This window comes from Arachis hypogaea, chromosome 9 (genome assembly GCF_003086295.3).
Source record: "Arachis hypogaea cultivar Tifrunner chromosome 9, arahy.Tifrunner.gnm2.J5K5, whole genome shotgun sequence".
In the NCBI taxonomy this organism is placed as follows: domain Eukaryota; kingdom Viridiplantae; phylum Streptophyta; class Magnoliopsida; order Fabales; family Fabaceae; genus Arachis; species Arachis hypogaea.
The window spans coordinates 110994489-111019438 of NC_092044.1; the positions used below are offsets into that span (position 1 = coordinate 110994489).

The 24950-nt window shown below is 33.8% G+C and overlaps 3 protein-coding genes across 3 annotated transcripts; 2 read left to right on the forward strand and 1 right to left on the reverse strand.

Moving 5' to 3' along the window:
- Positions 1 to 6229: 6229 nt before the first annotated feature.
- LOC112711817 (probable membrane-associated kinase regulator 1) lies at positions 6230 to 7771 on the forward strand. Its single transcript, XM_025764540.2, has 2 exons — positions 6230 to 7384; positions 7488 to 7771. The coding sequence occupies exons 1-2, from the start codon at positions 6352 to 6354 to the stop codon at positions 7508 to 7510; spliced, it is 1056 nt and encodes a 351-aa protein (XP_025620325.1). The 5' UTR covers positions 6230 to 6351; the 3' UTR covers positions 7511 to 7771.
- A 10701-nt stretch (positions 7772 to 18472) lies between these two features.
- On the forward strand, positions 18473 to 19998 carry LOC112711819 (uncharacterized). The gene has a single exon (XM_025764542.3). The coding sequence runs from the start codon at positions 18716 to 18718 to the stop codon at positions 19544 to 19546; it is 831 nt and encodes a 276-aa protein (XP_025620327.1). The 5' UTR covers positions 18473 to 18715; the 3' UTR covers positions 19547 to 19998.
- A 414-nt stretch (positions 19999 to 20412) lies between these two features.
- Positions 20413 to 24420, reverse strand: LOC112711818 (probable LRR receptor-like serine/threonine-protein kinase At1g67720). The gene is made up of 8 exons (XM_025764541.3): positions 23553 to 24420; positions 22388 to 22839; positions 21925 to 22060; positions 21749 to 21820; positions 21601 to 21669; positions 21417 to 21488; positions 21055 to 21126; positions 20413 to 20967 (listed from the first exon to the last, which is right to left on the reverse strand). Exons 1-8 carry the CDS (start codon positions 24167 to 24169, stop codon positions 20913 to 20915), a joined length of 1545 nt encoding a protein of 514 aa, XP_025620326.1. The 5' UTR covers positions 24170 to 24420; the 3' UTR covers positions 20413 to 20912.
- Positions 24421 to 24950: the final 530 nt, after the last annotated feature.

The window sequence follows — 24950 nt, forward strand, 5'->3', positions numbered from 1 at the left end:
GATATCGAGGCAGCTGAAACGGGAGAGGTTGCCAACCCACAATTGGCACCCAAAGGTCAATGAAGATGTTGATGTGGAATTGTAGGAATTTGGGGAAGACCCTTACAATTCACAACATACAAGGGATCAACAGATCTCATTCCCCCGAAGTGATGTTCTTATGTGAAACAAAGAACAATTCTTCATTTCTTACAAGGCAGTGTGAGAGGTTGGGGTTTCCGAACAGTTTTTGTGTGAATCCTATAGGAGTTGCTGGAGGTTTGGTGCTAGCATGGCGGACTGAGGTGCATATTAATATCATGGAATCAGCAAGCTTCTTTATCTATTTTAAAGTTCTGGATACTAGCAGAAACAAATTTTAGAATGTGATTGCAGTGCACCTGCATAGTGAAAAAAATCAACAGAGTAGGCAGTTTGATAAGCTACTCCAAATTCTCAATTCGGGAGAGGAATTATTCTTAGTTCTGGGAGACTTTAATGCTATTCTAGCTCATCATGAGAAGAAGGGAGGGAGGCCTAAAGCAACTAGTTCTGTTGAAAAGTTTCAGAACTTTCTTGATGGTGGCAATTTAAGTGACTTGGGGTATGAAGGAATTAAATACACGTGGAACAACAGGCAGTTTGGAGACTCTTTTATCAGAGAGAGGTTAGATCGTTGTCTGGTTTCTAATCATTGGAGGCAGGATTACCCAACAATAAAAATTCTGCATTTGGAGGATCAAGGGTTAAATCATAGACCTATTCTTTTGGAATCAGAACTGCAGGGTCGGAGGCCAAAACGACGTTTCCACTTTCAAAAAAGGTGGTGTGGGGATGAAGAGATGGCTACTACTATGGTAACAGATGCATGAAAGACATAATACTTAGGTTCTCCTATGTTTAGGCTATTCAATAAACTCAAACAATGTCGACATAACATTGTTGAGTGACTGAAATTGAAGCCAGGCAACTCGGCTAAGATAATAGAAGAGACCAAGCAGAAGTTAGAAGTCGAGAAACTGAAGGGGGCCGGAGCCAACAAGCAGCATATTCTCATCTTTGAGGCAACTCTAGAAGATGCTTATGAGAAAGAAGAGAGGTATTGGAAGGAGAAATCTAGAGTCAATTGGTTACAATGGGGAGATCAAAATACAAAATTTTTTCATTCTAAATTTTGTTCAAGAAATAAACACAACAAGATTGAAAAGTTCAAAGATGAAAGCGGTCAGTACCAATCAGAGACGGAAGAAATTGGCAGAATAGCCCAAGAATTCTTTGAAAATTTATTCACAACTTCGAATCCAATTGACCCGGGGGGAGACTCTGGAAGGTATAGAGGTTAAAGTGGATAGAAAGGAGAACAGAATTCTCACAAGGCCGATCTGTGATAAAGAAATCAAGTGTGCAGTCTTCTCTATTAACCCATTCTCAGCACTAGGAGAGGATGGGTTCACAGCAAAGTTTTATCAATTTTATTGGAGTATTATTAAAGAAGATGTAACTATGGATGTCAGAAGTTTTTTCTCAGGGGGGAAAGATGCTGCGTTCCCTCAATCACACCCAAATTTGTTTGATTCCAAAGGTTCCAGGGGCAGATACTATGGGGCATATCAGACCAATCAGTTTGAGCACGGTATTCTACAAGATAATAGCCAAAATTCTGGTGCATAGGATGCAAGGAGTGATGGATAAAGTAATTAGTGGGAACCAAAGTGCATTTATCAAAGGTCGGTTAATTAGTGATAACATATTAATAGCCCACGAATACATGCATTACTTGAAGAATAAGAAGTATGGCGAGTACGACTTAGCACTTAAACTTGACATGAGCAAAGCCTATGACCGGGTTGAATGGAGTTTTGTGTGGGAGGTTATGAAGAGGCTTGGTTTTTGCAAAAAATGGATAGACTGGATGAAGGAATGTGTTACGACAGTTTCTTACTCTGTTACTGTGGAAGGACACTCTCACGGCTTGTTTAAGCCAACAAGGGGACTCCGACAAGGAGATCCTCTTTCCCCTATCTATTCCTAGTCTGTGCAGAGGGTTTATCTTATCTGCTCCACAGAGGAGAACAGAGACAACAATTTTCTGGACTTAAATTAAACCGGAGGTGCCCTACAATCAGTCATCTCTTTTTCGCAAACGACTCCGTCCTCTTTAGTAAAGCAAATGTTCAAACATGCCAAAGATTAATGCAAATCCTACAAGACTACACCAGAGTTAGCGGCCAGATTGTTAACCTGAATAAGTCATCAGTCTTTTTCAGTCAAAATACTCCTTAGCAGATTCGGGCAGAGCTTGCACAACTCCTTCAGGTTTCACATGTTGGAGCCCAAGATAAATATCTGGGTCTACCTGTAATTATGTCACGATCAAAACGAAAAACCTTTAAATACATATAAGATAAGACTGTGAAGAAACTGAGCTGCGGAAACGATCGCTATTATCAATGAGTGGGAGGAAAGTGCTGATTAAGGCAGTGAGGACTGCGATTCCTATTTACACATTAAGCTACTTTAAGATGCTAGAATCTCTCTTAGAGAATATTCAAAGAAAGATGATGCTGTTTTGGTGGGGCCAAAGAGGTGATGAAAGAAAGCAGCAATGGCTAAGTTGGGACACTGTATGTCGAGACAAAAGTCATGGGGGACTAGGATTCAAAGATCTCAAAGCTTTCAATCTAGCTATGCTAGACAAACAAGGCTGGCGGTTATTCTCCAAGACAAATTCTCTAATTTACAAGGTATTTAAAAGTAGATATTTTTCTTTCTCCAATTTCTTAAAAGCCCTACCAGGTAACAACCCTTCTTAGGCCTGGAGAAGTATGCTAGAAGGCAGGAAGCCAGGAAGGTTATTGAAAAGGGTGTTAAATGGCAAGTGGGGAGTGGCAGTATGATTCCTATCTTTGAAGAGTCTTGGGGTGATAACAAAGAAAAGATTCAGAGATCCCAATTAATTAATCCCAACCACAACCTACAATGGGTGAACCAATTGCTGCTTCCAGACGAGAATTGGAATATACAGCTCATCAAAGATAGTTTTTCCCCACTATAGCTCAGCAGATTATCCAAATCCAAAGAACAGAGCAACAAGATAAACTAATTTGGGCAAAAGACAGAAGTGGTACTTACAAAGTGAACTTAGGATACCGAATTGCATTTCAATTTTTTCACTTACCAATAGAGTTCCTCCTGGAAGTCTTCAAGCAAAAAGATGTGTGGCAATCGATATGGTCCTTACATTCCCCAGCAAAGGTGAAGGTATTTTTGTGGAAAGCTATTCATGGAGGACTCCCAGTTAAACTCAAGCTGCAGTCCAGATTTTCGAATGTGAATCTCCAGTGTCCTAGATGCATAAATGAACCAGAATCAATTATTTATTATTTAATTCATTGCCCTCAGGCTGAGCAAGTATGGAAAAAAATTGATAATTTGGCTTACTTGGACATACCACAGTGTTATGGAAATGGTAGAGGGAGATAGTAATTCGATGCGGTGGTGGAACCCAATGAAAACAACGACGGAGCCTTGCTGCAATCACCTTATGGAAGATTTGATTGGCGCGTAACTTGCAAGTCTTCGAACATAAAACGATCTCATGTGTTGAAGTTGTTAAAGAGGCCAGAAAGCTCGTGGAGGATTTCTTTTCCAGCAGGAATCCTTGTTGCTAATTCTCTCTTCCCCAATGTTATTTTTCTATTTGTTTATTTCTTTCTTAAAGTTAACTTTATCTCATGTTAATCAATGTAATTGGTGGAACCATCTTCTTCTAGTGTTGTCCTATTTTGGACCGTCTATTTCAACAAATCAATAAAATCATTCTTTGATAAAAAAAACAAATATATTAAATTTTAAATTTTATAATTTTTATACGTAAACTTCTGTAATTAATAACACTAACATAGATACATGTTAGCTAACTCAATTGGTGTTTATCTTGTTCAGATATTATCGAATTCAGTTATGGATGATGGCGGTTCAAGCACACGACAAAATAGGAGGCAAATCTCTACTGTAATTGGTTGCAATAACTCTATAGAATTTGGATGGCCTGAAAATAACAGAATAGCTGAATTTTCGAGTGCAAATGTTGCAGCTCAACGGAAGTGATAGCTTCGACGAGAAAGCTATATCAAGAACGGCAAGATCTTCTGCGTTAATCTCCCTCTTAGTTTTTATTACTAATGTTCACTTTTTTCTTTTGATTTCAGGTTTTATTCGTTTCTGATGTCTTTAGAAGATCCTCTTTTACTTTGTTAAGTCCTTGTAATATGGACACTTATTTTTTTTATTTCTATTAATAAAATATTATTGATTTTGGATAAAAAAATTAATTTTTTGGGTTAATATAATATTTTTATTATTTGAACCAGTTAATAATTTAGATGATTCAAATTTTTTTCAAAAGAATATTAGTATTATACAATTTAGTCACAAAAAAAATTAGTATTATACAATTTACTCTTTTAACAACCGTCTATAAAGATGTGTTTGTTTAAAGTGAAAATAAAAAAAGAAAAAAAATTTGTATAGTTAAATGAAAAAGTAAAAAAAAAAAGTGTAAAAAAGGAAGTGAGATCTATTGAATTTTTTTTCCTCTAACGTTAGATGAAAATAAAATAAAAGAAAAGTATATTTATATTAATATTTTAATATTATTCTCTATTAATACATTTTAAAATATATAAAAATAAAATTATCTTTCCATAACATGATATATGATTTCTTCTTTTTATTTTTTCTTTCGTCCAAACATATTTTTAAAAAAATAAAATTTTACTCAATTTTTTTTAATTTTCTTTATATTTATTTCTTTTCTTTCCACTAAAGATATTGCGGGTATTTTTAATTTTTTTAGATAATTTGAACATATTTATTCCTAATACAAGATTTAGTAATTAAATTGATTTAAGTATAGAATTACAGAATGAATTACAATTTTTATTTATAAAAGTATAAAATCATAACAAATTTAACATGTAAGATATTTTACATGACAAAAATAATCAAACACAATAATTTTATTTATCTAAATTTATCAATATTTTAAATTTGTAAAAATAAAAATAGTAACTATTCATTTTTAGTAGATGCAAAACTAATATCCTTAATTCATGAATAAATGTGTGGACTCTTAATTTTTTATAGTAAAAATGGTATTTTTTACTTTGTATTTTTATTCTCTAGTTAGAGCAACATTCAACAGAGAGATACTAAGAAAATCTAGAAGGGCAGAAGGAGCACGTGAAAAACACTGCAAAGTACCATAGGAGAATCATCCGTCTCAAGCTGTATTGTAAGTGTCTAAGTATCCATCTTGTGTTGTAGAACCAAGGCGGTTTGGCCATGGGCCTCCACCAAAAAAATAAATAAAAGAGATTGATCTTTAACCACTAATCTTGGAGAACCAATTTAGATTGATTGAGTAATTAGCTGGTTTGTTCTTTTATATAAATGTTGAGAGTTTAAATTTTGTCATGTGTATGCAGTAATTTATTGGCTAGTGACAGATTTTTAAATGAAATTCAGATTCGTGACGGATTAATCATTGACCTGTCGAATTCGAAATACCGTGAACAAGAAAAAAAATAACTAATCTTCGAAAAAGCAACTTTCAAAATGTATTTTTCAGTGTAAGTGAAGTTTTAATTTAGTGGTTATTATATATGTCTTACATTAAGAGTCTATTTGAAAAATTTTTAAAATTATTTTTTTGAGTTTTTAATTTATAAAAAATAATGATATTAATGTGTAGTATAATTTTTAAAAATAAATTATAATTTTTTAAAAAAGTTATTTAAGTGTTTATAAAAAAATTTAAAAAATAAATTTTCTCGTAATAAAAATATTTTTATTATATATTTTTTAAATAAACACTTTTAAAATTAAAATATTAAATACAAAATAATTTATTTATAAATTATTTTTAATATAAATATTTATTATTTAAATTTTCTTTTTAAATTAATTAAACTACTAAACTAAAAATATATAAAACTTGTAAATATTATATGTATGAGTGTAATATAAGTGCATTTGTAATAAAATTAAGAATTGTTTAATTTTTTTTTTTTTTTTTTAAAGAAGGCATTCTTCGGTTAACCCCTAATTAATGCCTCAAGAAGAGTAACCTCTCCAAGGCTCTCCTTGGAACCAAGTTCCAATTTCTCATAACAGGCTGCAACGTGGCGTGGAAAGAGAGAACAAAATGAGCTTACTATAAATCACGTGATAGTCACGTGGCATTGTTGTGAGAGAAGAAGCATTGACCAGTCATTGAAAGGTGTATAAATGGCAGAATCTTGGTCAATAACCAAAACTCTTTTTTTTTACCTTGAAAGAACAACAGCAGTAGATGAATGAAGAAACAAGATGGGGAGAAGAAGTAATAATAGACCAAACCCTTCTTCACACTCATGCACTCTTCCACCATCTCCAACCCATTCCTTTTCTTCTTCTTCTTCTTCTTCATCTTCAGATTTCGAGTTCACAATCTCAATCTCACCTCGAAAATCCTCCACTCTTCTCTGCCCCGCCGATGAGCTCTTCTACAAAGGCCAGCTCCTCCCTCTTCATCTCTCCCCTCGCATCTCCATGGTCCGCACTCTCCTCCTCTCTTCCTCCTCCTCCGCCGCCGCGCCACGTCACTCCACCGCCAGCACCACCTCCACCTCTTCCTCCTTCACCTACGACTGCGATTCCTCCCGCCCCAGCTCTGTCACCGACGACGAAAACAACTTCGTCAACCGCCATAACACCACCATCAACAATGCCTTCCACTGCGACAAGAAAACCGCCATCAATAACAACAACAACAACAACAAGTACTTCTCGTTCTCTAGATTCTCCTCTGTTTTCCGCAAAAACCGCGTCGAAACTCATGAGAGCGTCTCTGTTTCCGTTTCTGAACCCTCAAGGTCGGTGAAGAAAATGGGAAGCACCGCCAAGGAGGTTATAAGAAAGTATCTGAACAAAGTGAAGAAGCCATTGTTGTTCTCTCACAAACATAAGGATCACCAGCAAACAACGCAAGTCTCATCGTCGTCTTCGAAAAAAGTAGCAAAGAGATCCGCCATGGAAACACAGAATGCTCCTCCTCCTCCTCCTCCTCCTTCATCATCATTTTCCTGCTTGAAGAAGGAAACGACGGAGATCAACAAAAGCGCACTGGTTTCTTCTTCGTGGCATTCTTCCTTCTCGGGAAACTTGAACTACCCTCGACGAAAGAGCATCTACGTTTCAAGCTGCCCTTCGTCCATGAGGTCCTCTCCGACACACTCCGGTGTTCTCTCCACCGCCGGAGGGTTCTCTTACGCTGACACTTCGACAACGGAAGAGTTGCAGAACGCAATCCAAGGAGCCATCGCTCATTGCAAGAACTCGTTGGCTCAGAACAAAGACTATGGTCAGTAGCCAAATATAATTAATTAATTAATTAAAACGAAACTAGGTTATTATTATTTTTTTAAAAATGTTATATTTTTATTTTTGTTTTTGGTCACATGCAGGTGCAGTTTGTTTCAGGATCTGATTAAACCCAAAATTATGTTCTGAAAAAAAAAAGGGTTGCCTTTTCTATGTCTACTTTTGTGTGTCTGTGATTTCTCACGTTACGGAATCTGACATGAAAGTGATGTAAAAGGAGTTGCATGGTAAGATAGCACGGAAAATCGGAACCCTTTATGACCGTTTATGATCATGCCCTTTCAAAGTGTAATTTTACTACTTTTGTGTGTGGTGTGTATAATAATTACATTAATTAATTAACTTCATCATCATGGATTATTAATTATTTAGCTGCTATGCAACAAGATTCCTTTGTAGCTGATGAGAATCTCTTAAGTTAATTATTTGATTGATTATGGAGATTGACTTTTGTTAAATGGTATTTAAGGGGCATTTAGTGTGATATGTCTAATGCAAATTAATGGAGCCGCCCTGTGTTATAGGGTTGTATAGCTGTAGGACTGACTGAATAATTAATATTATAGATTATAGATGTGCCTATAAGGCAGTGTTAAACTCATATCTAATCTAATATAGGAGTGGTACTATATCTAAACTCTCATTTATGGCTAATTAAATTTAAAGGACGAAAAATGCATAGGTTGCTATATATATATTCATATTATATAGGACGCTGTTATGCTATGCTACCTTGGGTAGCTTACTTGATTCTGCAGCTTGAATTTGCCAACATTATCGTTGTTTTATTTTCTTCGTGTATAATTAAAACTAAATACACCATGACCAATAGTTAATATACTAATATTATTCTCTTAAATTGCAGAAGAAACAAGTTGACTAATAAATATATATATAAGTTATTTTCAAGGAATGATATAGGTCATTTTTCACTAGTAAAATGTATTTTTTTTTGGTGATTTAAATAATTAGCTAAATAAAAAAAATTATAAGTAGATATATGGCACAAGAGGACATAGTAATGTAACTCATTTTTTATTTAGGTAAATCCGTAAATACAATAGCGTCTAAAAAGTAGTGTCTATTTATTAAAAAAATTAAAAAATAATATTTAATTTAAAAGATATAATAATAAATAATTTTTAAAAAATCAAAAAATAAGTTAAGTAAAATTTTAGACACCAATTCATAGACACCATAGGATTCGCATTTTATTTATTGATAGACTCAATGACAATCTACATCATTCAATTATATTCTTTGCAACTAGATTCAATTGGGAAAATGAATATTTTCAGCGATGGAATGCTCCATAATTGTCACAAAATAATAACATAGAATTTTCCAGCTCAATTCTATTTTAATATTTATATAGCTCATAAAAGAAAATGCAACTTGACCTAAGCCTAAGCATTGATGAATAGTAAAAGAGTGATTATTTATATAAAAATGTCTTTATGTAGAGATAATAATAGAAAATTATTAAATATATGGCATATTTTACTAAATTACTTAATGTAACATATGTTTGCACCTTAGTTATCAGTGTATCACTTTATTATAAATTAAAAAGATCTTAATATAAGTAGTCATTGTTCAAAATCACAGTCATTGAAGATATTATTCTTAGAGGATCTCATTTAACTATAAAAATAAAAGCAATAACCCAAAATGTTCTTTGATTTTTAGATGGTATTATATAACAGTTGAAAAATTTTATTTGAGCATGTCAAGTGTTTTTTGTTTTTTAAATTCATGTCAAATGTTCATATCAGTGGTTATCACAGTCAATTAATTAAAATTTAAAATTAAGAGGATTCATTTTCAATCTATGATATGTTCATTTTCTCATTAATTAATTTAATTTCCAGCAAGAATTGAATTGAAAGGATAGATGAAACAAGATATCATGATCAAGGGGTTCGGTAGCACACGGCAACCAATTTGAGTTTCATTTGATTATGTTCTAACTTTTGACTCTGAAAAAAAAAGTGACAATAACGATTTCTGTTAGTGATTAAGGATGGTAACATGTATTTTATTTGTAGGTACTTAACTCGATTCAATTCGGTTGAGTAGAATTGTCAATCCAATCTATAATGGGTAGGATAAGGAGTGGGTAGAATTTTTGTGAGAGTTGAGTCAGGTGTAGGTTGAGTCTCGACTCTACTCGACTAAATCGCACCCTATATATGTATATATTAAATATTTATATAAAAATATATTTTAAGTAGATGTTGAACCAAAAATTTTTTACTAAATGTATAAGATCTTTAGTCATTAAAAAAATACCATTAATTGATAATTTAATACTTTTTTATATAAAAGTATGTTATATTTTAAATTATCATTAAGTTATATAATAATATTGTATTTTTTGATAATATCTACGAGTTAAAAACAAGTAGAGTTAATGTTGGAATATTCTCAACCCACAGACAGAATAGAGTTAAATTTATATAAAAATCTCAACATACTAATAAGATTAAGATTGGATCCAAGCCCTATCCTATCTTATCCTACCCATTACCATCCTTTTCAGTAATCATACAACACATATTCAATAATTCAATAATATGTGTATATGTACAAATCAATATAATTTTCCACCATTTTCCTTCCAGAAATCACGTATAGCCATACAGATGGGAAGAAGAAGAGAGCCACGAAATTATATTCATTAAAGAAAACGAACGTGTCATTTACACATCATGAGAAATCAATCTTCCGTTGCCTAATTTCTTTTGTGACATTAATCAAAAGTTGACATCTGAAAAAACCCATGATAATATTACTTTCATGTTACATTTCATAATATATTATCCAGAGTTTTGTTTTGGGATTTTTTATTTTAATAAATAAATTAATTATAATTATTATAGAAATAAATAATTCAAAAAAATATTTATCAAAATAAATACTTTTCTCTTATTTCAATGAGATAATTTTATATGTATATCATTTATAAGTGTCGCATCTATCTGTCTTATCTCGTTTACACTGTAACCGAAATACATGCAAAATTATCTCGTTGAGATAAAAAAATTATTTATTTTAATAAATATTTTTTAAATTATTTATTTCAGTAATTATTATAATTAATTTATTTATTAAAATAAAAAATCCGTTTTGTAATTTATATAACAGAATTGAGTAACCATAATTTTAAAGAGAAAATGATTGGGAGTTCTGATTTATTCGTTTAATTATCCTTTTAACCTCTAGATAAAGATTTAAGAGAAAAGGACAATTTAGTTCCTGACCTTTTAACCCGAGGACATTTTCGTCCCTGAGCATTGAAAAATACATTTAAATCCCTGACGTTCCTTAAAATAAGACCGATTAGTCCCTCCGTCCATGAGCCACCCTCAGAGCGGACGAAAAACGCTGAGATGGCTCCCCCTATGCTGACCTGGCTCATTGGCGTTCCCACGTGGCAAGTAAGTGGGATGGAGGTTTTGAAAACGGGACACATTAGTCCCTCTAACACAAAATGATGTCGTTCTGCCCTGGACACATTAGTCCTTAAAACACAGGAGGGGCTTGAGGAATTGGAGTTACACACAGCTCTGCCCTGGAGTTACACACACTCCAATGGTGACGCCACCACCCTCACCACCACCCCCAACCACCATAACAACCACCCTGTTCTGACCCTTCACCTCAAAGACCCCCATTTTGGAACAAAATTCAGACACCCTTTTCACACCAACACCAACAATGGCTTCCACAAACTCCACCAACTCCACCGACCCTCTTCCTTCCCCTGATGACATTGCCGCCAAAGCCCTCACAAAACGATTCGACGCACTCATCACGGTTCGAACCAAAGCCATAAAGGGAAAGGGTGCTTGGTACTGTGTCCCAATTTCAGCACAAGATTGAGGCCCGGTTCGGTTCCTTCTCCGCTTCCAATCTCAATGGTCAACACCGGTTCGAACCATAGCAACAATAGCAGGAAGAGGGCTTCACCTGCATCATCTGTTCCTTATCAAAATCATGCCTTGGCAATGGTGGAGTCTTCAAAGTTTGGTCCTTTTGGTGGTGAAATTGGGTACACTCAGGTGCATGGTAACTCTGTGAACCAGCACCATCATCATAATCAGCATCAGCATCATCAGCAGCAACAGCATTTAGTGCTGTCTGGTGGGAAGGAAGATTTGTGTGCTTTGGCTATGTTTGAGGACAGTGTGAAGAAGCTCAAGAGCCCTAAGACCTCACCTGGTCCTGCTTTGAGTAAGGAGTAGGTCAACTCTGCCCTTGAGTTGCTCTCTGATTGGTTGTATGAGACTTGTGGTTCTGTGTCTCTGGCCACAATTGAGCACAGAAAGTTTCAGGCTTTTCTAAGCCAGGTTGGTTTGCCTGCAACAAATACTTTGAGGCGTGAAATCTCAGGTCCAAGGCTTGATGCTAAGTTCAGTGAGGCCAAGGCTGAGTCTGAGGCCAAGATAAGGGATGCCATGTTCTTTCAGGTGGCTAGTGATGGTTGGAAGAATATGAATTGGTATAGTTTGTGTTGTAGTGGTGAGAATTTGGTGAAGTTTGTGGTGAATCTTCCCAATGGTACTAGTGTGTTCCAGAAGGCTTTGTTCACTGGTGGAGTTGTGTCTTCCAGTTATGCTGAGGAGGTTCTGTGGGAGACTGTGATTGGTGCCAGTGGAAGTGTTGTTCAAAGGTGTGTTGGGATTGTTGCAGACAAGTTCAAGGCCAAGGCTTTGAGGAACTTGGAGGCTCAGAACCATTGGATGGTAAATACTTCTTGTCAGCTTCAGGGGTTCATTAGTTTAATCAATGATTTTAACAACGAGGGCTTTTGGAATGAGTTAGAAGCCGTTTATTCCATTGTGAAGGTCATAAGAGGAATGATTCAGGACATTGAAGCTGAGCGACTACTGATTGGTAGATGCTTGCCTCTTTGGGAGGAGTTGAGAACCAAGGTGAAAGAATGGTATTCCAAGTACAACATTGCGGAAGGTCCTGTAGAGAAACTAATGTGTCCAGGGCAGAACGACGTCGTTTTGTGTTAGAGGGACTAATGTGTCCCGTTTTCAAAACATCCATCCCACTTACTTGCCACGTGGGAACACCGATGAGCCAGGTCAGCATAGGGGGAGCCAGCTCAGCGTTTTCTGTCCGCTCTGAGGGTGGCTCATGGACGGAGGGACTGATCGGTCTTATTTTAAGGAACGTCAGGGATTTAAATGTATTTTTCAATGTTCAGGGACGAAAATATCCTCGGGTTAAAAGGTCAGGGACTAAATTGTCCTTTTCTCAAGATTTAATTTTTTTTATATTTTTTAAGTTTTTTAAAAATAATATACATTTAAATTTTTTACTTAAATATTAGGAGGATAATTTAAAAACAACAATGCTAGGAATTAAGAGGGTATTAGCTAAAAACCAACCAAATGTCTCTGGGTGAATCTAATGGTGCTTATGTTAGGCATTAAGATGTTTCTTTTCTTTATAAATTGGATGGTTCTGAATCTATTTTTTATTTATCATGTTTTAGGCATTTGGAGAGTGAAGGAGGGTGAAGAGACGGAAACTAATTGAATCAGTTTTCGTCGCGTTTCAATGATACTGAACGTATCTCCTCCTAATTTGAATGTGGTGAAACATTTAATAACCAATATTTTAAATCATAAATAAATAAGTTAATATACATAGATGTTTCTTCTGTTAAGTATTACAATGTTTCTTTTTCATACTAAATGGATGTTCTTTTATATATTTTTTGAATTTTTTTGGATTGCGAACGTGAATATCCTTATTTTTTTTTTAAAGAATTTTATAATTTTTTAAAAATTTCTCTCCTTCGTTCTTTCCTTTTCAAAGTTTTATGAAAGCTTCTCCTCCGAATTCGAATCCGAACCCGAGTTTCTTGACGAACAATGGCTATTCCTGGTTGTGATTATGCTTCTTTCAAGGTGAAGAACCTTCCAGATCCGATTCTGTTTCGTCGATAAGGTAAAATCTATACACTATTTCTCAGTGTGTGCCAGAAAGCCTCTTTGGTTGATGGTATCATAGTGAATACCTTCAATGATTTGGAACCAGAGACTATGAGAGCTTTACACAACGGTTCTCATCTTTCTCGTTCTATTTTTCCGGTTGGATCCATAGTTGCTCAACCCAACCAAAATCAAGATGAGTAGATTCAAGAATGTGTTGCATGGTTGAACCATCAGCCATCAAAATCTGTGTTGTATATATGTTTCGGAAGTGGTGGAACACTCTCTCAGAAGCAAGTGAATGAGATAGCATTTGGATTGAAATTGAGTGAACACAAATTCTTGTGGAGATTTTTAGAAGTAGATAGGTTAATGTGGAAGAGAAGAGGAATGTTTTTATAAGCTTTAATTAGGTTTACTTAATTAGTTTAAAATTTTTTAAATTTTAAATTTAAAAATTTAAAATTAATTATTAATAATTATAATTAATTGAATTGTTCACTTTTTGATTGGTTAGACACTTGATTCTATACTTTTCCTTTAAAAAATAAATTAAAATTCTTAATTGTTACTCATACATACCCTGTCATCTCATATTCTCATTCAATGATAAAACTAGAAAGTAGAGAAAGGAGCTGGGAGAAGAACAAGAAGCATTTTAATTTATTACATAAAAAAAGTTGGTTTAAAATTGATTCAAACCTGAGACCTGGAAAGAATGCTGGTTTAAGCTTTCAGGCTTTAATTTTGAAGTGAAACTCTTATTAATACTGATTTTGACGTATAGCAAAGGTCATCTACCTGCCTAAATATGCTTTTAATTAAGCTAATGTCACCATTTTCAAACTTAGATTTTCCCTCGTGTAAGTTGCGACTTAATTATGTTGTATAATTTGATTTGATTTATTCCTACTTAAGATTCTAGATGGAAATTAGAAAGTTAATGAAAGACTAAAGTTTTAATGAATATCTATTTCGTTAGATAATTATGTAGAACTTGTCTCAAAATTTTTAGCTATATTTTGTAAGTTACAATAACTTATCAATAAGGAATTCTCAGAAAAAGGAATAAAGAAGATAACTCAAATATGTATTATTATGTCTAAAATGTTTAAAAATATCATTCTATTAATAATTAACAGAGATTAAAATAGAACTAGTTATCCTAATTTTAATGATAGTGTTAGTTTTATTTGGATTATCAAAGATTATAATAAGTGTTGGCAAATGGAATGTTTGGAAATAATTGCAAGTAATAGTATTTTTTAAGAGAAATTATTTGCTATTTGGAGATGTTATCTCTTAGTTTGAGATGTGGGTTGACGAAATGTTCTTTGTGAGACGGATTGTGTGGAGGTGTTTAATCTTGTTACTAATCATCAAAATAGTTTTGGGTTTATTAATCCGTTAGTGTCCAAAATAAAAAATATCATGCATTAAAATTAGTGTGTTAATTTTTGTTTAATTACGAGAGATGTAAATACAGAAATGAATATTATGATAAAAATAGCAATGAAGTTATAACTTCATCAAGTGGAGCCTTCTTCTTAGAAGAAGATTGAAAGTAATTTTAAACAAACTATCCTCCTGCTTAAACAATTCCTGATATTTGTTTTTTTTTATTTAAATTATTTAAATTAAAAAAAAAAACAAAATATATAAACCATAGTGACCTTATATATTGCTTCATCCATTATCCCTTTTCCCTTTCCTCCACTACTCTAATTGTAGCCCGGTCCATTATTTTTAACTAGGTGACGTTCTCCTAACAAGCCTGCCTAATTACATAATCAAACAATTTGAAGATAATGGAGCTTAATTTTTTCCAAATTATGTACCATAGTGGACCCAATCAATGTTATCTTGTAGTGTCCATTTGGGCATTCCCTGCCAAAGTACCAATCATTAACCTTGACCAAGTCCACGTCATCTTCTTAAACTCCAATAGTAATATATATCTACAATCTATTCGCATAAAAAAATGTATTTATATAAAAATAACAACTAAAAATAATTAAATAATTTTATATTTAATAAAATCATTTAATATAATAGATGTTAGACTTTAACTATTATTTTTATAAAAAAATATCTTCGTATGAATAATTATCTTTGTAAAAAAAAAAGTGGTTTTATATATTATTTTTATAATTCATTTTCTGTTTTTAATGAATATTCTTTTTTATTTATCATTTTCCTTGTTTGAGCAATGGAAGTAGTACAGAACTACAGATAATCACTACTTTCATAAAACAAAAAGTTTATTTTTAAGGATACTTGAGGAAAGCCTGTCCTAATAAAGTAAGGCAAATATTTTCTTAGGCATTAAATTATGATTAATAGCAAGATTATTAGACCAGCCTAATAATCTAATATAATAGCCCTTGCCAACAAGTAGTCAAATCAGAGGACTGCTCTATATATCTATTCTCTTTTATTAATAACAGCTGTTATTCATAACATGAATCCTATTAAATATTGAGTATGCTCTTATTAATCTAAGGTCCCTTCCTTGAATAAATGCCTTAGCTTAGGTGTTATTTTTGGATAGAGAAATAGGGGGAAAAAAGTATACTAATTAAATATTAAAAGCCAAAAAAAAAATAACGTGGTATCAATAATTAATTTGTTATAAATCTGAATTTTATTAAAAATTTATTATTAATCAATAAATTATTATATATACAAAATAAAATTCCGAGCAAATGAGATAGTTGATCAAGTTTTACTAATGTGATGTAAAACATGTTTCAACCAAATTAATTAGTAATATTATGATGGAATTTTAACACGTTTGTTTCCTAACACCTAAATTATATTCTTGATTTTTACCTTTGATTGAATTGGGTATCTAGAAAGATGTCACTATTATTTTGTTGATTGTAAAAAAATGATGAGAGGGCATTTAGCAGAGTCTGTGCATAAAACTGTAGCTGTTTCTTTCCCTCATAAAAACTTAAAACGTGCATAGTGCAACTAGTTTCAGATTGTTGTAGTTCATGTTAATTCCAAAGCACCAAAAGGACAAAGAAAAGTGTGGTCCCTCTCTCACCCAAAGCAAACACACATGCCTCACTATCCCATATAAGATGAATTGGAAGGTACTATTGAGTTCTTGTTACATAACTCTTTACTCTTGTCTGTTTCATGTATCATCATGATCCATTCTCTATGGGGCCCTACTTTGAGTGAAACCGTTGGTCAAAATGCAATGTATTGCATTGCATTGAATTCATATTTACACCATCATATGGTGCTACACTCTGAACAACCTCAACAGTCAGAGAATGAATTATTTTTTACAACTGTGAAAATACAACTTTTACTGTAAAGCACATGTTGAGAAGTGAGAACAATAACTTGGGGACCTCAAAGGCTAAAATTCTTGCCATAATAGTGGTTTTATTTTATATGAATAATTGATTAAGTAATTGATTTGATGTGTACATAGTTGCTAATGTAAAAGCATTGACTAATTGGTGTATTGATCAATCATGAGATGCCTTAAACTAAATTAAACTGTGTTGATTGTGCTAGAGTTTTATACTAATGTGGTAGAACTTCTTGCTTTTGATCAAGATCAGCAAATATAGTTATCCTTATAAATTAAGGACAAATCACATGTTTAAGTTTTTGTTCTTTTTCACAAACATTATGCTGTCATTTTACATTATTGTGTAGTTCAATTATAGTCCAAAGCAGGACCACAGAATACACAAGGATAATGTTAATGGAGTTATACAAAGGCTTGTGCTATTTAAATACTAAAAAGAGTAGCTATTATTCATACACTAGTTTTATTTTTATATATATCTATTATCTCCATTCTTGAGTTTAAAAAATGTATAAGTAAACACTAATTTAATTATTTAAGTACTAAAAGGCAAGCAATGTGTAATAATTGAAAGATTTACCCTCCAATGTTCATTAGCTGTCAAGAATTAATTAGAGCCTGCCCAAATCTTAACAGAAGCTTTTTCAAGAGCTGGACATGATCACACACAACTTGTTTCCCTTTTCTTAGGACAATAAACTCAACCCCATGTTGGAAATATAACCAACTGGACCAGCTGTGACCAACTTATTCTGAGGGTAACTTGGTCATTTTCATCAACATATGTTCAATCTTTTAACCTTGTTGTCACATGCCCAAGAAGCTACTTTCATGTGGCCACATGCTTGAGGCTTCTCCCATGTTATAGTTCCTTCATGCAGGGTTGGGTCAAATTAAAGCCTATGTTTCTTTGACTAATAAGGAGTAAGGAGTGTAATTTTTTTAATGTATATAATTAGGATCCTTAAGCTCATTTGTAAAGGCATTCTTAATTAATGGTTTTAGTTTAAATAATATGATCCCCTTCTGTCTTTTCTTCTGTGCTCTTCTGCAATGTATGTGGAGGCCATTACAAGCAATGTGAAAGAGAAAATGCCTGAAATCTGAATACATTCACTTGATCTGCAAAATGTTTGCAATTGATAGCAGCACATGATTTTGTCATCTCATTCAGTGAGATAATATTTTGATGAAAATTATGATATACTATTTTCTTCACTTTTCTTTTTTGAACAGTTATTAATAAGAGAATCTAATATTTGTAATATATTCTCAACCAATTTATTAACTCCTTCCACCCATCTCATCATATATAGTTTGTGCTATTGCAATTTCCGAGTGACACTGACAATACTAAAATCTTTTTGGGAGTGAGTAAAAAACTAGTATAGAATTGATTAAGATTCTTGCTAATTAATGCTCTCCATAAATTTGAAAATTTTCACTCTTTTCCCTCCTCCTTATCATTGAAAGAAATATATAAAATGTTAAATTCATAGAAATAAAACACTAAATTAAAGCATGCAGAGCAAGAGTGTAGATACAAGTGTTTAGACTTGCATTGCATGCAAAGAATTGATAATGATAAAATGCTTTTGTCTTTTACTTCCCAAGGCTTCCATGTGCTGTCCCTATATTCTAAACAGTTTCATAGGTCACCTGTTTCTGGTTTGCTAGACCATTTCATTTTTATAATCTCACCGTTCTGACAGTAGTTAAAAAAAATGTGATTAAAAATTTAGTACCCATATATATAATTCTTCATTTTTAGTGATAAGATAATGACCAAAAAATAGTCACAAAAATACTTCTACTACTCTTAAAAAGTTAGATGTGACATTAATAACAGTCTCTTCTCCTTTATAAAATCACAATTCTCATGCATATGATAAAGCACAATCACAATTCATCACAACCCTCAAGGCTAGCCACTACCACACCAAACTCCTAAAAAAACTGCAGCATCTACTCTTTCTTTTGTTTTATTCTTTTCTCTCTTCCTACCCCAAAACACAGACAAATAATGGTATCTCTTGAGTCTGTTCCCAGATCCATTGATGCACCTTCAAGCCCCAGAATATCTTTCTCTGCTGAGTTCTTAGATGAGAACAACTTCATCTCCATAAGTCCAAACCCTGAGTATGAAAGAGATAATGAAGAGAAGAAGGAAGGTGCTGCAGAGAGAGGAGGAGCAAAGAATAGTAATAATAATAATAATGCTGCAGATTTTGAGTTCCTCTCAAACAATGTGAGTAACAACAACAACACAGTGTTAACTGCTGATGAGCTTTTCTTTGAAGGGAAGCTTCTTCCCTTTTGGCAGATGCAGCATCTTGAGAAGCTAAGCAAGATCAACCTCAAAGCCAAAGAGGGAGAAGAAGAAGAAGATGATGATGAAGATGAAGAGTTAGAAGAGGAAGTTGTAGTAGTGAACAACAACAACAACAGTAGCAATAACAAGGAAGAGAGTAGTAGAGTGAACTGGTTTGTGGATGATGATCCATCTCCAAGGCCACCAAAGTGCACTGTTCTTTGGAAAGAGTTGCTGAGGTTGAAGAAGCAACGTGCTTCTTCTTCCTTGTCACCTTCATCTTCTTCCTCATCTTCATCATCTTCTGCAAGCTCACTTGGTGATGTAGCAGCAAAAGAAGGAAAAGAACAAGGATCATCAAGGAACAATAACAATAATAATCATAAGGAGCAGCATGTAAAGAGGATCAAGAAAGGGTTAGAGAGAACAAGGTCAGCTACTATTAGAATTAGACCAATGATTAATGTTCCAATTTGCACCCAGGTCAAAAGCAGTGCCTTGCCACCTCTTTTTCCACTCAAGAAAGGAAGATTAGAGAGGTAAAAAAAATAAAAGAAAGATTTTGGAGTATTCATAAGTTTGTTTAGTTTGATCCTCCTTATTAGTCCTCAGAGTTCTTCTCAAATAAATTTCCTTATTTGTTTTTATGATCAAATTATGCTTTCATGCTTATTAGGCTAGCTGTTAATTTGGGTGGATCTGAGAGATTTAGAATGTAAATTCTGACTTTTGTATAATCATATGGAATGTGCATTCCCTTGTGATGTCACTAGAGGCCAGAAATATTTGATGTTCTGCATGTGTGGGTAGCTAATTAGGATAGAAGTGGGGGTCATCTCACATGATAGATGCAGAGTTCCTCAATAAGTGAGTCCCACATGGCTGCTTGATCTATCAGCCTCAAAGATCTGATCAATCGACACAATATTAATGAGTGAGTGGTACAACAATTCAGTTTTCATATGGTATTCAACTTCATAGTACCTCACTCTCCACTTTTCTTCAAAGCAATTTAGCTTTATACTTGCCTCACAATTTACAATTAGAAAATGTTGTGCACTAAGTCAACACACCCCTTCTATTAATGGCAAAGAAGCCCTTCTTAATTTATGTCAAGCATTTCATAACAAAATCAGAAACAATTTCATAGAGTGACAATTCATAGGAATCTTTTAATCTTTTACATTGACAAAGTAGACCAAGACTCTCTAACTTTGAAAGTAGTTCAATAAGTCAATAACAGAATATAATCAAAAGTGAACAAATGAAGATTGTAAATAGAAAGGTGTACAAGAGAACTATGGATAAACTTGGTTTTGCAAAAATTAATATGTCGACTAGTAAAAACTGAAAGGACTAATGACGTTATATCCACATTTCTCTGGTTACATAAGATGAATTGATGTATCTTGTTTGAATGTGGAAGAAGAGTTAAAATATGAACTATTTCAGTTTTGTTTGATTACAAGAAAAGAAAAATATGCCAGACAACTATATCTCAGGCTCTATTTTTTACTTTCACAATAGCATATACACTGTTGTTTAGGGTGTCTTAAGTATCCGTTCCCTAAGTTGTACCCTACAATTAGCAGAATACAAACCAGAATGACATACAAAGTATGGGAAACTGGCATCTCATGGACAACCTTAAAAAAATATTGAATAAAATAATGAATAATTCCTATACAAGGATATTTAAGATACAATTTTCAGGTAAGATTCGAATTTTCAACCGGATTGAGAATCTAGCTCGAAGAATACAAGATAAGGCTGAAATGAAGTTTGATCTTCAGTTTGAGGAGTCGAAATCAAATCATTTCCACAAAAATTAGAAACCTAAGGACAAAATGAATCGAAAGTTCTTCACAAGAGTATTGATCTTGACCACAGAAGGCACTGAGCAAATTCCTCAAGGTGCTGGTGCTGGTGCTGATGCAGGTGATAAGAAGTTATTTCCAGACGTTCTGTTATAACATGCAGAAGTGAGAAGTCGGTGAGACAACAATTTTGAATCCCGTGACAAGAAAAGATAAATAGGTTTTTTTAGTTACCTGAGGTTCAGCCCTGGTTTTCCAATAAGGTTTGATGGAACTTGACCTGTCAAATTATTGTTTTGCAGAAATCTGCAACAGCCAAAGAGGGTCTAATCAAGAAACAACAAAGAATAGAAAAGATAAAAAAAAACTACAGGGACACTAAATAATAGAACTGAGCAGAAACTGGCAGATTTTCCTCTGTAGAGAGGATGACAGCAAAGACTCTCTGAATGGTGATAAATTGTACTATTTTTGGGCCACACTCATGTAAACAACGTAGTTGTACAGGGCTGACTTAAATATCTACTCAGGATTCAAGAAACAACACAAAAAACCAGTTTAATTGTATTCTCTTGTATAAAGAGGACAGAGCTTACATTTCATGCAAAGTGCTGATGTTCCCTAGGGATGAAGGAATCTCTCCGTCGAATTGATTGTCTTCCAAGTGCCTTTAAATACAATAATAATATCCAGATAGTGAGCTTCATGGCATGAATACATCAAAGTTCTCTGATTTCAAACATTTAGATCACGGAATTGCATACAAAATGAGTTACTTACAATGTTTCTAACAGTGTTAGTGAACCTAGGTCAGGAATGTGCCCTGACAAACTGTTATTTCCAAGCCAGCTACAAAAAGCAATGGTTTTCCAATTAAAACTTGTAAATACCAGATTCAATGAACTGAGATTTAGAGTTAAGCACCTACATATTAGTCAGAGCTGTCATATTGGCAACAAAAGGAGACAAAGATCCTGAAAGCTCCATACTTGTCAAATTTCTGAAAACAACAGGAAATCATAAGTAACATCATTTACGGAGTACAGTAACATTGGAACTGGAAGGACAAAGTATTGTGCCATGACAGCTCAACTCTGTGCTTACAAAGTCACTACTCGAATGCGGGGACCCGTGGAACATGTGATGCCAGTCCACGCGTACTGCTGAGGCATACAAGGATCACCATTCCAATCAAGTGGAGGATTTCGGAGGCTCTTTTTTATCCTTTCCAAAGCAATAACTGTCCAAAAGAAAGTTCCCATCCCATTCATAAACCCTTGCATGTTCAGAACTAACATTTTAATGCACTACAATTATGTGTACCATGCTACACCTTGTAATGATTACATTCCATTACTACCACAAGACCAATTTGGAATTGCAACATTTAATTCATAAACACTGTTTGGATGAGTGAAAGTAAAGATCTGCAATATTGTTAAACAGCATTGTCATTGGAGAAATATTTCACCTTTTCCTCTTATTACCTACTTTCTTAATTCTTTGCTATTAGATATTCTAGGAGAACCAAGGTTAATTAAAGAAAACATGAAATCAGAAGATATACCGTCTCGAGTTAAAGTTCTTTCCCCGAGAGACAGCACCTCAAAAACTTCGCCAGCGTTGATTAAGGGGCCCAAGGATGAATTAGCAGTAGGGGTCAAAGTTACAGTTGTAGGACCAGAAAGAGGCCACTGGTTGGCAAAGACAACAACACCTGATGAAATGGCATTCAAGTCACGGAAATATGTTATATCATTCACACTTATGTTAAAGATTCTTGATCCTGCAGCGTCATCAGCAAAGTATAGGGCGACATAGTATTTGGAGCTCGGAAGTGATGCCGGAGGCCATCTCAGTTCCAATGATTCCAACTGATCAGATCCTATGTGTGTCTCAAATATTTTAAGAGGAGGAAGGTTCCAAAATCCAGAAACAGAAACATTGTCAGTGTTTGCTTTGGTAGAGTTACCCTGCGCATAAGGCTCCCATATCCGGTCGAACTGATCATCAGGATATCTGATACTCAATTATAGAGAAAAACATCATCAGCAATAATGAGGAATGGAAAGAAAAATAGAACTACAGGTAGAGAGAAAGCAAACTTTGTAAGGACATGTTTATTTATTATATGAAAAATATATATTTTTTTTAAGTAAAAATGATCTTTTAGAAAATGATAAAAAAAAATTTCTTATTTTTCTAGTATTTTTACTATTAAAAATTTATCAAATACTTAAAACAAGGAAAATATTTTTTGCTGACAACTTAATAACATCCAAACAAGCTCTAAATCCAATAAATTAATGATCATACATATATAGTTTCTATTCAATTCATATGCTTCATAAACAAACTTCTTAAGTTGTAACCTTTCCCAGCTCATTCACTCACTAGTTTCTCTTCTAAACATTACTGTATGTAACATATATGGAGCCAAATAATCCAATGCTATAGCAGGACTTAGTTATAAATAGGATGTTAGTACTACTATTTTCTCCTCCAATTATTTTTCTTCTCTTTGGTTACCCTCTCTTAGTTCATCTGCGATTATACAATTCTTTCACGAATTTCTCAATCTAATCCTTAGTTCAAATATGGAGAATTCCACAACAAAGCATCCCAATATTTCCATCAACTTCACAATACAACAAAATCATCATAACGAATGATTTCAATCCAAGGCATATAAATTTTTTATCACAATGTTAAAAGATAAAAGAAACACTCACCGAATTGGTGATCCTGAATATCCAAAACTGCTCCTTGCAACCAAGCTAAGTCCAAATTTGGTGAAATCCGTGGTGTTATAAAGAGAACCTCCAACAATCAGAAACTCCAAAGCAGATATGAAGGGATCAGAATCCGTGTAATTATTGGACCCAATACAGAAGCTCATGTTCTTGCCCTGAGCCAAGAACATCCCTTCGTAGAGCGTAGAGTTTCCATTGGCATAGTCAACGGTGGTGTTGACCACGGTCCAAAGTGTTCCGTCAACGATCTGGTCAAAGACCGGAGGGGAAGGGTGATCGGGACCGTTCACAGCGCCGTAGAAGAACGTAGACCGTAGCAAGTACTTTGCACCGCGATACACGGGAACACTGTAGCAGTGCTTCTTCACCTGATAATTGAAGGACCTGACGGTTGCAAGAGTGGGATGCAAAACAGAGGGCGTTACGTTCTTTGGTGTGCCCGTTGAGATATAAGCCGAATCGGAAATCCATTCACGGCCATCGATTTTGGTCCCCGAGAGCGCGCCGCAGTTAAGGGAGTAACCTTTGGGGAATGTTTGAGAGAAGGAAAGGGTGAAGAGGAGAGGTAAGAGGAGGAGGGGGTAGAGGAGGCGCATGGCGGTGGAGAATGAGTGAATGAAAGAAAGAATGAGTGGTTGAGTGCTGAGGTGGGTTTTGTTAGTTAATAGTTGTTGCGTTAAGTGTTTGAAGGAGTCTTTGTGAAAGGAAGAAGAGGAAGAAGAAAAGAATATAGCTGGAATGCGGACGCGGGAAATGAAGCTTACTGGTCAGAGTTTGAGAGACGGCACTTGTATTGTGTGTGGTGCTTTCGTTGGAAATATAAAAATAATAAAATAATAATAAAAAATACAGCCGGTTGCAAATATCAATTAGTGGGATTTGACTTTTATCTTTGAGTTGGTTTAGACCTATCCGTTGCTTTTCTATCCGTTGATTGTAGATTCTCCTGTTTTTACTTCATTATACCAAAAAAGGGCTTAATTTAACAAATGCGTGGTTCAATGATGAAATACAATTAAAAGCATTCAAAGTAATTTCATTTCTAAATATTTTTATTGTTCGTAGTGCCTTTAGCTCAATACAAAAAAACTAATTCATTATAAATTAGATTTTTATTTAAAAATTTATTGTTGACTAATAAATTATTATATATAAGACGAAATTCGAATCTTCAATACTTATTTAAGTAAATTTATAAACTAACTACTAAATTAAGTCAAATATTTTTTTCGGTGACTTTTGGTAATTTGAGTCTTAAATTTTAAATTAATATTTTTTTACTATTTTGATAATATATTTTTAAAAAATATTGTTAAATAATAAAAATATATTATTTTAATTTTAAAAACACTTTTTGAAATAATACTATATCACTGT

Bases quoted from the DNA above. Each gene is read 5' to 3' on its own strand.
- LOC112711817 (XM_025764540.2), top strand. From the start codon at position 6,352: ATGGGGAGAAGAAGTAATAATAGACCAAACCCTTCTTCACACTCATGC. The intron at 7,385-7,487 runs GTCAGTAGCCAA...GGTCACATGCAG, and splicing joins GGCTCAGAACAAAGACTATG to GTGCAGTTTGTTTCAGGATC.
- LOC112711819 (XM_025764542.3), top strand. From the start codon at position 18,716: ATGGTATCTCTTGAGTCTGTTCCCAGATCCATTGATGCACCTTCAAGC.
- LOC112711818 (XM_025764541.3), bottom strand. From the start codon at position 24,169: ATGCGCCTCCTCTACCCCCTCCTCCTCTTACCTCTCCTCTTCACCCTT. The intron at 21,821-21,924 runs GTAAGCACAGAG...TGTTGTTTTCAG, and splicing joins CGCATTCGAGTAGTGACTTT to AAATTTGACAAGTATGGAGC. The intron at 21,670-21,748 runs GTAGGTGCTTAA...TGCTTTTTGTAG, and splicing joins ATGACAGCTCTGACTAATAT to CTGGCTTGGAAATAACAGTT.